General features: G+C 41.6%; 2 protein-coding genes across 2 annotated transcripts in view; one reads left to right on the top strand and one right to left on the bottom strand.

Annotated features, from left to right (window-relative positions):
- Nucleotides 1–7,986, bottom strand: part of GMPR2 (guanosine monophosphate reductase 2) — a 288,749-nt gene extending 280,763 nt beyond the window's left edge. The window contains exons 1-2 of the mRNA XM_078644940.1: nt 7,789–7,986; nt 1,426–1,589 (exon numbers count right to left, since the gene is read on the bottom strand). Coding sequence (XP_078501066.1) covers nt 1,426–1,512 — 87 coding nt within the window. The 5' untranslated portion in view covers nt 1,513–1,589; nt 7,789–7,986. The remainder of the gene's footprint in view (nt 1–1,425; nt 1,590–7,788) is intronic.
- Nucleotides 7,987–8,171: 185 nt separating this feature from the next.
- NEDD8 (NEDD8 ubiquitin like modifier) overlaps nt 8,172–13,032 on the top strand; it is a 232,650-nt gene continuing 227,789 nt past the window's right edge. The window contains exon 1 of the mRNA XM_078644942.1: nt 8,172–8,359. Coding sequence (XP_078501068.1) covers nt 8,342–8,359 — 18 coding nt within the window. The 5' untranslated portion in view covers nt 8,172–8,341. The remainder of the gene's footprint in view (nt 8,360–13,032) is intronic.

Raw genomic sequence — 13,032 nt, 5'->3', positions numbered from 1 at the left:
ACCTCCATAACAATAATTGTTGCTCCAGCCATCTCTACCATTACCATTGTAATTACTACCATTACTACTACCACCACCTTTACTACCACCATAATTACAGAGTTGAATAATCTCATGAATATGATAGAATAGGATAAGATATCAAAAACCACAGAGTTCAAGATGAATCACAATAAACCCTTCACAAAAATATGTCTAGACTCAAGGTATAATGAATTTGCAATCCATTTTTAAAATAAAATATGCAATATTAGGAAAGAAATGAATGTTCTCCCTGGTCGGCTTCAAAATGAAAGAATAACTTTCAAAAATTCAAAGAACAAAGCTACAGGACATGTTCACTCCCATTACAAAAAAAAACATTAGAAAACAATTGATGACACGAAACCATTGCTTTACTATGCAGATCCCATTCTTAGCTCACTTGTTAAAAAACATAAAATTGACTGTCATCCCACACAGGCTCCAAATTATTAATGTATCAGTCAAGCCAATTCTCCGGAACATGCGCAATTTAGAGGGACATAGGCAAACCACTGTTGAAAGTACTGCCACTAGCTACATTATCTCAGTAACTAGATACTACTGCAAGCTCACTGAAATGCCAAGGGCCTTTATTCAGGCTTTGACTTTCAGTGAGCAGTGGGGTTAAATACTCAAGGCTTACTCTTGTCTCGCTCAGGCTGCGTGTGTATCACTCACAATAATTCGATTGTGCAAGAATTAAGACTTTTATTACTACTAAGGAAATAAGCCTAGTAACTTTAATACGTTTTTTGTGTCATCAACACCAGTACCCAACTGTGCATATTAACGGCCTTACTGATGCATCACAAAAAAGATGTACTCTGTACGTCTTTAAACAGATCAATGGTTTGGGCACAAGCCAAAAATGCTGAGTGAAGTGCCCATCCAATATATGTACTATACAACAAAACGACTGCCAGTACTGCCGCTAAATTTCCACTATAGTTTTTGAAAGGACAAATTGACCTAAAACAATGTGTCCCATAGACTACTTTTTCTGTCTGAAATCAAATTCTTTAATTTTATATTTGCATATCAAAATCCGTTTTTCCATTTTATACATGAATATACATTTCATAAACATTTGCACCTTATACCATTCTAAAAATCTACTAATACATTCTGTGATTTATCTATTTTAACTTGTCAAGCACTCTTCATCCAGTCATACCTCTAACATACAACCTATCTACACGCTCTCCCTTTCAAAATCAAAAAATAATATTTTCCTTCTCTTAATTACAATCAACAGCAATGGGATATCTTAAGCAAGTTGTTAAGAACTTTGTATCTTTTTGAGAGAACTCCTAAGGCTGAGCGAAGAACTGATCCAATATATGTACAACATTAGGTGCAATATGTTCTTCAGTAAAATCTTTGATTGTCAAGAATCTGTACCTCACTACGCGACTTGAGAGTGCTGCGTTTAGGTCGCAGTAGGACATCCTTGAAGTCCAGCTTTATGTCGTTATCAATGCGTGGCATGTTGTGGTTATGCTCTTGAACGTTGCACGACACTTATTGAGGACTAGCAATTCCAAGAAGACCTTGAATGATGGGACCTACAATATAACAACAGAGAAAAGTTGTAACAATCAGCCTGTAGATAACACACATGCTATGTAAACGTGATCATCTGCATGCAGCACACTGACTACTTTCTGGAAAATCTTTTTATTCGATTTTTCACATGAAACCAATCAAGGAAACAGAGGATACAAACCAAAAACAAAACAGGCTTACAGTGTAGGCATTGTGTCCTCCCAAATATAAAGCATTGCGGCACGACGAGAAGGAGCATTATGAGGCTCCCTTCAACCAGGACACTAGTGGCACCTAGCCACACGATCCCTCCACCCGGTATCCTCATGCCACCCTGGTCTCATCCCACTATCAACATCTGTTGTCCTGCACCGACTACTTTCAACACACTGATGACTGCATGCGGCACAATGAATATTTACTATAAATGGTGCACTGGTGACCAAATCCAATAATAGGCAGTACAACTAATGACTTGCAGAAGTGGTAGTTCTGAAGACCCAAAATAAGCAACGTGTTGATGGCCTGTGGGTGTGAAAAAGTCCGCAGCAAATGATGTGCAGATAGCAGAGTGCCAGTCTACTTTCAATAAACATTGCTGACAACATAAAGCAAGCGGTACAATTGAAGACTTACAAGAGACATTATACTAAAGCTTTAAAGCAAACAGCACTAGGACAGCACCCTGATAACTCACAGGAGGCACACCTTCGTGAAGCCCTGGCAAGGCTGCGTATCTTCCTATGGTTTTAATAAAAATATACTAGTTGGATGTGGTACAATGACTCTACAGGTGTAGAAGCCAGCAAATTCATAGCGAGCTGAGACAGCAGTAATCCTGGGGTGTGGCTTAGCCTAAGAGCCAAAGTATGAGCTGAGCCATCAGAAGAACTTCCATGTAAGTCGTTCCAAAAACGTCAAGTAAAAATAAGATAAAGACTGTTTAAAATGTATTTAAAAGTTATTTCTGTAAAATTTGTGATTTACTTTAATTTAATGAGAATTTAACGTGGTCGGCACATCAGTCAAAAGCAAACATCAAATTGGCACAGATGGCGGGTGGTATCATGAGAATAGCGAGCAAGTCACCATATCGCCCACTCAGCCCTGTAATCCAAATTTATAAGGCCCAGGCGCGGGGGGGAGTTACATACGGGGGAGAGTTGTGGGGCCATATTCCATCGCCAAAATTGCTGACCACAGAGAACAAATTCCTCAGGCAGCTCACAGCTCTTCCCTTGAGTACCCCACTCCTGCCCCCAAGGCTGGATATGGGCCTTCGGCCTATAACGGAGGAATTAGGGCTCAAACCTCTAACCTTCTGGCGCCGCCTTTGGAGCAGTCCGGACCTCTCTACCTACAGTACTGAGTTGCAGGAATTATTATTGTTGCCCAATGCCACTAAGATACCATGGTTAAATTACATTAAGAGAACCTCCGAGTCAATTGGTCTACCAGAATTATGGTCAGATCCGGTAAATACAAGTAATAGGACGCCGAGAAAGATGCTGTCCAGAGCGTACTATGACAAAACGCTCCTCCGAGCTGTGGACAGCACTCGGGAAGGATCTTTGACTCACCAATTCATAAAAATCAAAGACTCATACAAACTTGAAAGTGTCTTGGATGACATGACTCCGGCGCTAACCAGGAAATTATTCCTGCAATGGAGGTATGGGACCCTTCCCCTGGCATCTTTTACCGCAGCATGGTCGTGCGGGCCTTCTACAGAGACCTGCCCTGTATGTGCCCATACAAAGGAGAATGATGTACATGTGGTCTTTTTTTGCAGAGCCTATCAGAAAAGCAGGAATTACTGGTTGGTCCCTCTGCTTAAAAATATGGGCTTTAGAACATTTTTACCCGCATACAGAGTTTTAAAGACTGATTTATCCCCACCCATTGTATTTGCCCTATCAAACTTTTTAACTGCAATGTGGTATGCCCGAACCCGTCTGATAAAGAGAGCTGGGGACTATTGACAGACCTGAATCCTCTGATATGCTGGTACCTATTTTGATCATTATATGTTTTAATCTTTAAATGCATTTTTATACTAATGATACAATGATATTTGCTGCATTTTTTTAATTAATGTGACAATTTTGTACATCTTTTATGATCGTGTGATCGAAATAAAGATTTTGAAGAAGATTTACTTAAGTACATTAGGTCGTACCACTGCATCGAATTACATTTATTAAAAGTAATAGTTTTCATATCCTGGAAACATTCTAGCCCCACCTAAAATGTCCTGAAGACGTTTCAATTAGTGAAGCAAGTTATGTCAGTTTCTTATATCAACTGTACACATGCCCAGTTGTTATTATTCATGGAGCAAAATTATTGTCTGGTATAACGTATACAATTATGGCTTTTGTATATTGCATATCCTGAACTGACTTAGTTCAAGGTGCTTTCAAACCGATCAGTCATGAAAAGGGGGGCCCAGTAAATTAAAATAATTTGTTCAAGTGGGAAGCTGGCACCTGAGCCCAGGATACCTAGTTATACGTTGTGCATGTAACCACTGCATGAATGTCCACTTCTCTGTCTGGTTTAACAGCAAAACACAATGGCTTGTGCTACATTTTTCATAAGCTAAAATTACAAATACACTATTTTAAATAAACATTTCACGTTAAATGAATCTAAACATACATGTATGTAATGATGGATAGAAGATAGATAAATCGATAGATAAACGTAGTCATTCTAGAACAAAGGAACTGCAAGAGAAGGCAGAGCATGCTATTTTTTGTTAACATTATGCATTTCCACTCACAGAACTAGGTTATGAGAGACTCGATACCTCAATTATGGCAATTAAATAGATTAGCAAAGCAAAATTGCAATTTCATGCTCTGCATTGGAACACAAATGCCCTGAGAAAACGTTCAAGCAGGAAGGAGTACGTTTTGACTTTGGCTTAGCAGTTTCTGGATCTTAAAACCTGCATCAGAGGTAAAGAACCAGTGGTGCTGAAACAATTTTCAGGTGGGAGTGCGGCCATCAACGTTACATCACAGAAGTCATAGGAATCTGTTGAAATGATGGATGGTAGCCGAGTGGTAAACCAAAGTAGAGGTTTATTAGGCAAGTTACAGGATGGTAGTTACAAGTAGATAAGATGGTAAAGTTAGTTCATGGCTAATTCGTAGCCCCACCAGGAGCTGCATCTTTGCTGCTCAGCCCACTCTCTCCAACTGTCATTCCACCAGTCCACCAGGCACACCAACATTCCACACAGTCATCATGCATTCCAACATTCCAAACACACACTCATTCATACTGGCTGAACAGCAGTAAATGTAAGTACAACACAATCCAAGCACCACAGAAAGAACAAGTGCAGCAAGTGAGTCACGACCATTCAGCAGGTAAGTGTGTGGAATGTAATCAGTGGTGCATTTTGGAGCAAACTGTTCTGTTGCATATATATTAATAATGCATGATGGCGGCGGTATCGCACTTCCGGATATGAGGCGGTATTATTGGGCCTCTCAGCTTGCAGCAATCAACCATGGGATGTATGGTCCGGCTTTGAATCCAGCGTTCGAAATGGATAAGTGGCTGCTACCGGGTGGTGATTATAACAGGGCGCTCTATTCTGGATCTTCTCGAACACAGCTCTCGGGACCCACTAAGATAGCAGTACGAGTGTGGCATTGTGCGACCGCGGCCATGGGATGGAGGGATCGACTGACCCGTGCGACTCCACTTTATGCATCTGCGAAATTAGGTTGCCTGTGGAAAACGAAAGGATTTGAGAAATGGGATATGATTGGTATTTGTAGAGTGGGCGATCTCTGGGTTAAGGGCAGGATAAAGACTTTTGCAGAATTAAAGATAGAATATAAACTAAGTGATAGGGAATTCTTCCGCTATGCACAGATTCAGCACGCACTGAATTAGGTGGCGACATTCCGGAATCCTCCCCCCTCGAAGATCGTGACCTAGATGGTTATGTGCCGGATAGCACCATTTCCTTGATATACAAGAAAATGATCAACGATCGCTCGAACTTGCTCGAGCAACCTAAGGGCGATCTGGATCGAGGATGGTATGGAATTGGATGACGAGGACTGGCAGTCGGCGATATCCTCACCTAGGGAGGTCGCGATCCCGGCCCGTCTCCGCCTTGTCCAGCTTAAGATCTTACATCGGATCTATGTTACCGGCCCTCGCTTGATTCGTATGGGTTATTCGACAGATGGTTTATGCAAGCGTGGCTGTGGTATGCTTGGTACCTTTCTTCATATAATTTGGGAATGCCCGGAGATGGTGAGTTTCTGGAAGCGCGTGCATGATGTGATGAATGAGGTAACGGGTGTCACGATGTTGCCTGAAGCTCGACGGTGTTTGTTGAACGTGTGGGAGCCGAATGATTATGACGTGTCACAGACACGATGGGCGACCCTTGGAAATATGATTGCTAAAAGAGACATTGCACAGACATTGCACAGCTGTGGGGCTCCCAGGGGCTCCCAGAGGCCCCCCCACGGTTGTGACTTGGAAAGAGAATATGGATTGGTGCATGTTTAGGGAGAAGACAGTGTATGTGGCACGGGGTAGACCCAAGAAATGGGGTAAAATTTGGGGCCAATGGAATTCCTACCGTGGAGATATATGCACGTCTCCCCTCACAGAGATACCTGATCTTCCCCAGTCCCCCTGACCCAACATTCCTGGTATTGTTTAGCTTTTATGTTCTTTGACTTTTCTACCTCGGCCCACCCCCCCCATCTATGTAAACTATCTCCTGTATTGTACTGTAATGCATTTCCTTCCTTCTTGAGCACACACCCGAGTATATTGTTTTATTGCCTTGTTTGTTTCTTTCATGTTCTTTATTTAACAATAAAAAGTTACAAAAAAAAATAATGCATGATGGGGTAGTGCACGGTCATTTACAGACAGCACATTTTTCATTGAAATGGCCACTAAATGTTCATAAATGTGCAGTTTTACTGCTAAAACTAGACAGCGCACAAAACGAAAATGTGTGGACATCAGGTTTTAGCTAATAATTATAATTTGCACATCAAGTAAAGTATCTTGATTTGTTTTGATCATATTCAAAATCTTTGCTTCTATTACACTTCAGAAGAATTACAAAAACAGTGCTTCTTTTGTGCTTCCTTAAGTGCTGGTATATTTTGCAATGTTTGTACATACATGTATCTAAATTGTATTGCGTCAGGAAAAAAACCTTCCTACAGCCTTTCGTGTTACACACAGCAAGTTTGCCATATAGTTTATTTAAAAAAAAAATCATCTCACTTTGTAGTCGGAAAACAAAAAAGTAAACACCAATTTGCATGCTAAAGAAATAAGCAGCAGTATGTCTTTGAAGCGTCTACGTAAAGACGTAGTGGGTTTGATGTTCAGCCCTCATCAATCCCATATTGGACATTTTTGTCTAGGGCTGCTGCACCTGTTGGCATTAGTGGGCTTCGCAATTTTAACAGGCCTGCAAGAACTGCGCTTGTTAACGTATGAACACTTAATATTGGAGTGCCCCTCGGTGAAGTGTTGCACGATAAAGGCCGTGTCAGCGGCAAATATTCGTTAAGGGTCTGGCTAGTGCCCTGCTCCTTAGGTCCACAACTTCTCATGATGCACGATGATTCCATGGGAATGCTAACAAATCATAGCAAGATACAATTATGATTGACACCTAATGGCAATTACTGGCAATTAATGGCTTACAAAGTTGACAGTCCCCAAAAGCAGAGGGTGATGCCTCGTGGCAAATGGCTTAAAAATACTTACCCAAGGAAAGGGGTGGTATGAGTAAATCCAAGGTTCACTAGAAGAACAATGGAGATTAATTTACGCGTACAAATAACGTTCTACGTCGCTACCTAATACGTTTATTGTATTTGCCCAAACGTAAGCTATAATTGAGGAGGGCGCGTGGATCTCCTTGCAGACCTAATACTAAAATAAAGAACTCTGCGCACCGAAAGCCTATACATATTGGAAGATCCTAACATTTTATATTAAAAAAATAAAAGTAAAAGTACGAGTGTTATCCTAGCATTCAGTAGACGCCCGCAGGGATGTTTTCCTATATTTAAAAGCATGTGATTCTTGTGAACTCTGACAGTTGGGAAAACAGATATTATTTTATCACGTATACATGAATACTAATTTGCTGCAAACAAGGCTCATTAAGCATAGCTAACACAGGAACAAGGAATAATCGTCACCTACAATTCTGTTGCTGACACGCGCCTCTCAATCAATCTTTCGAACTCGAGGCATGCGTTTTTATAATGGCAACGGGCACAGCCGTGGTGAACGGTAGGAGGCAGCCGTGAACCTCACCCCAAACCGCCGGTTAAAAGAAGCGCACAAGTCCGGAACCAAAGGTGACAGGCCTGACGTCGTCAATGTGTCAGGAGCATAAATACGTAAATGAAGTCTGCGCATGCCTGAGCGCGTGCGGTTCAACCCTCTCTCTGAGCAGCATGCGTTGTTCGGTACCCAACGGGAAAGTGAGAGCGACGTAACCCTGGGCAAAAGTCTCTGGGAGATGTGGTCCACGAATAATTCCGATTCTGTCAAAGGCTGGGTGGGAACTACGTCTTAGGGCGGGAACTGTAGAATATCGTAGTGCATCCGTTGTTTAGTCAACCGTAGTAAGCAGTGACGCGTTTTGCTTGGTGTCGGTCTCCTTGTGGCGGAAGGGAGGCAGAGGTCGGTGCGCGGGTGCTCCCAAAACCTATACGCGAGACTGCGGTACCGCATTACCTAACGGTGGAAGATGCTGGTCAAAGTAAAGGTGAGGACTCCTGGCAGCTGCATTTGGCGGTGAAAGTTGGAGACGAGGAAGAAAATTAACTACCCTTTTGTAGAGTTGCTCTTGAAGAATTCACATCTTGTATTTAAATAGATTCAGGTTCATGTTTCGTGATGTACTGTTGTCTTGTGTTTTTGCCTTCTAAGGTTTTACCCTACCTCTTCCAATCTCCTGTTTATTTTTGTAACTTTCTATATTGTAAAATTTCTCTTATGTAACGTAACTGATTCTATTGTACAGCGCTCTGACACCTCATTGTAAATTTGTAAAATTTTCTTGTACATTCCTCACCCTTGCTTGCTGTGTTTGATATTGTGTTCTTGCCTTCTATGGTTTTACCCTTCCTCTTCTAGTCTCCTGTTTATTTTTGTAACATTTCTCTCATGTAAAGTAACTGGTTCTATTGTACAGCGCTCTGACACCTTCGGGTAAAGTCTGCGGTATATAAAAATGCATTAAATAAACTGAGAGGATGTGGCCTTATGTCCGGAGCTGCAGACCCACGTTCAGGCGTCGGCTCAGCATCCTGTGATTCTGGGCATATCACTTAATCTCCCTGTTTCTACCACAAAAATCCGAGTGTGTCCTTGTGTAAGGTAACTGGTGCTCATGTAAAGCACTCCGATACCTTCGGGTCGAGTTCGCCCTATATAAATCTGCAAAAAAAATGAGGTCTTACCTAATTGTAGAATGAAGTTCATGCGGTATTCAAAAATACAGATTTCCTGAGGAAGGCCACAAGCCGAAACGCGTTGGAAGGGAATAGATACTGTATTTACAAACTCAAAATTAGAAATTGCTAATTGATGTATATCCATATATAAACTGTTATCTTCTTTGAATTGTTTTTTTAACAAAATTGAATTGTAATTTTTATGATATAAATGTGTGATTGTTAAACAGTGATGAAATGAAAATATATCAACGCACTTTTTTGTACAGAGGAGAAAAAAGGATAAAAAATTAGAGGAAGAAAAATAATAAAAATATAAATAAACAAATAAAAAATTCAAATTACGCTATTTTTGTGTAAGTTAATCTATCAAACAGCAACGTCTAGCTTACTTTAGAGTTCCTGCACACAAAACCCGGTGTGCATGGTCAAGTTTTCAAATAGTGTTTTACCTTGCCAGGGTTTATCCTTTTAGGTAGGGGCCCCGATTTTTCTAAATACTTACCGAAGATGTTTCCATGCTTTGACACGTTAATCTGCAGAGACATTGTTGTCATTTGGAGGCTATGGTGTGAATTTGGAATTAATAACACAATTCCTGGATTAGGGCTGTCAAGCTTTTTGTGTGCTTTTGTGGTGTGCCATTACCATGTTTGTGTTAGACTTCAATGCCTTATGTGTGGCGCCATGAGTGACCGAGCAGCTGAGCCAAGCAACTGGTTTTGTGATTTATCATTAGGGCTCCCAGTTTTATGGTATTTATTTTTTGCCATTTCCGTCTGTATTTACCCATATTTATTTTTTAGGCATTTTATCTGTATTTATCCACATTTATTTTTCCCACAAGTAAAAGACGACGCTGCAGCTAGTATTTTTCCACATTTGTGTAAATTGACAATGCACACATGCAATTGTTTGTTATTGGTCAACACAATACATTCATCTGATAACTTTGCCATTCGCAGAATGTCCCAAATACGCCTAAAAAATGCTTTCAAACGCCAATTGTCTCAGAGCCTTGCAGTTTCTGCCTCGGCACAGAGTGCCACATCCTCTATCACACTGAACACCATACTGCCTCACTGAGAGAAACTCACACTGCCTTCATCTACAACCCAATTGTGCTGCGCTGTAAACACCTGAAAGCAACTCAATTCAAATTATGCACTAGACTAGAATAATATGCTTCCGGAAAAAGCATGTCTGTATGTGCCCAGCACTGCTTTCTAAACTGCACGTTAACATTTTTGAATTGGGAAAAACTAATATCATTGCAAGGCCCACAGTGAAGATATTGGAGCAGGAGGGGAGGGGAGCAGGCCGAATTCACGCGGTGACAGCTCTGCACTTCCTTCCAGTGCTGGGACGTTGGGGGTGCACCAAATACGTAAGCAAAAAACCTCCCCCCTTGGACAGAGGGAAGCTAGCCTGTCACTAAAGGCAAAAAGTCAATGAGAAGTGCGAACGGGGCAGATTTTACTGTCCCTCCGATTTAAGTCTGTACAGACGTGTCAAGTTGAATTGTTAAAAGTGTGATTGATGCTGTATCACACAAGAAGGGAGACGGAGGGGGGATCTAGCACCAGGCCCGACTGGAGCAAGCCCCAATTCATAGTTCACATTCAAACATTCTTAAATATACAGCGAACGGAAAGGCCTGTTATCATTAAAATGTAAATCTGCTGTGATTTAAAATAAGTCACGCTATTGGGCATCATAGTTTAGGACTGAGCCTTTTCTAACATTGAAATCTATATTATTTCACTACTCTCCCCTTACATACATTGTATTGAAGGCATTGACAAAAATACAGTTAGTGGGCGTTTGTTAATGCTTTATTTATTTGGACTGCGCAAAAGTGGTTATAGTAACATGCACATGATGTGCCCTAGTTCATGCTGATAATTTTACAAACAGCCCGTGCCCCGATGCACTCAGCAATTTTCCGAAGGCTTTCGGCTTTGGGGGCTCTGAGCTTTGACCCTGCTCTGCTCCGCACTGACTCTTCCCACACAGGAACTGGATGCGACTTTCTTTGTTAAAAACACCCGAGTACTTCATTGGTCTTTAAAAGACCATTCACTTTTAACGAGGCCTTGATTTTTTAATGGCTTTTTCTCACCCCATAAATACTGATAACACCAATCCAGAGGCGATACTTACTCTGTGAGCAATCACCATACCTGTTTTTCAATTCTCTGCTGGAGCAGGGCAGTGCCACAAAATGTGCTAGTATTTTCCAGTTTTTACATATTAATACAGACAAAGGAAAACTTGTTTTCCGTCAGTATTTATATGTAAAAATCCGTTTAAACGGAAAACCGAGAGCCCTATTTATCATTAATGACAGAAATGTCCATATTCTTTCAAATATCAGATACTCGCCCAGGTCTAATCTTGAAGTTAAACCATATTCTGCACCCTCCCTTGATCCCTATGGTGTCTTTCTTCACTCAAGGTATCTACGCCATCACTCTGGCTCTCTCTGTCCAACATACATGTATTTTCTCTCTTGCCTATCCCATACCCGCTCATGTAATTCTTGCCTGACTCATATCCCAGCAAAACACACAAGATGATGGACGGAATGTTGCACAATGGCAAAACATTCACCCCCAGTCACAGATCTGGCCATATGCAAATCAGTCTTGACCCTGTGCCTCATGGGAACAGCCCAGCCTGAACTGCCAAGCCATGTCTTCCCTGTACCAGAATCAAGCATCCTTGGACCGGTTTCTGGTTATCAGCTGTCTTCAGCCAGGATAGCTTGACTCCAGTGGCGTAGTGAGCACGGTACCCACGCGTGGGCATACCCTTCCCAAATAGGGTGAACAGCAAAACACACAAGATGATGGACGGAATGTTGCACAATGGCAAAACATTCACCCCCAGTCACAGATCTGGGTTTAATCCATCGTTATTTTGCTCATATCCCAGCAATATATCTGTCATCACCCCCAAAGTATCCTCTCAGCTACTTGAACTCTTGCCTATCCCCTGTATTCTCTACTTCACTCCTTATAGATCGTCTCTATCGTTTCTCTAGATAGTCAATCAGTTACTCTTTGCTTCATCACTAATTAAGTAACCCCTGCCTTTTCTCCACATAATCTTCCTTCATTATTTCCAGGTGTTTCTGCATCAACCTCTTCTCAGGAACTCTCTCTCCTTCGTTTCCTTGAGAAACTCCCCACCACCCCTTGCACCCGCTATGTTATTTTTCTATCACTCAACATCCCTTGTGGTGTCTTCTTCATTCTTGACAGTTACTCATTTCTTCATCCCCACATATCAACCATGTATCCCTCTTCAGTTGAAGTTCGACTTCCCTAGATGACAGTAATCTCTCTTGCATTCTCCCCATATGTTTCTGTTATCACTACCCCTCCCCCCGGGTGTTCTCTCTCCTCCATCTTTCCACACTATTTGTCACCCCCTCTAGCACCATTCTTCCCAACCAGTTTTTTGCTCTGCTGGCCTCTATCCCGGCATATTCCTTTTAACCATAGCTTTTTGGCATTCCCCCCCACTCTGATACCTTCTTTTCCTTCAGGCACTCTTCTTCACTCTCCCCCTTAAGGAGCTCCCCATACTCTTGGAGCATTCTTCTCTGTTCTCCTCTTCAGTTTCCCCGCTTTCTCTTGTTTACTTTTCTCCACCGCCCCCACTTATAATCTGTCTCATGTCCCTCCCATGAACCCTTCAACCCCATTCAGTGTCTTCGCTACCCTCAGGTACCCAGTATTCAAGCGCAAAGTGTTTTTCAATATTCCACTCAGGTGCCATACATTGCTCAAAACCCATAATACCCCATTCTATGGCAGTGCCGGAGGCTCCAATTATGCTTTCTCCATAATTACTACGCCAAAACAGCAGCTAATTAAACGAGCATTTGCAATGCAATAGGTCTCGCATTATGAAAGTTTGAGCTATTGGTCTTGTAAATGACAATTTTTTTATTTATGTGTTGGTTTTGAAAATA

This window comes from Lissotriton helveticus, chromosome 5_1, assembly GCF_964261635.1.
Source record: "Lissotriton helveticus chromosome 5_1, aLisHel1.1, whole genome shotgun sequence".
In the NCBI taxonomy this organism is placed as follows: domain Eukaryota; kingdom Metazoa; phylum Chordata; class Amphibia; order Caudata; family Salamandridae; genus Lissotriton; species Lissotriton helveticus.
The sequence above is the reverse complement of the archived record's forward strand: the minus strand, read 5'-3'. Positions and strand labels throughout refer to the sequence as shown.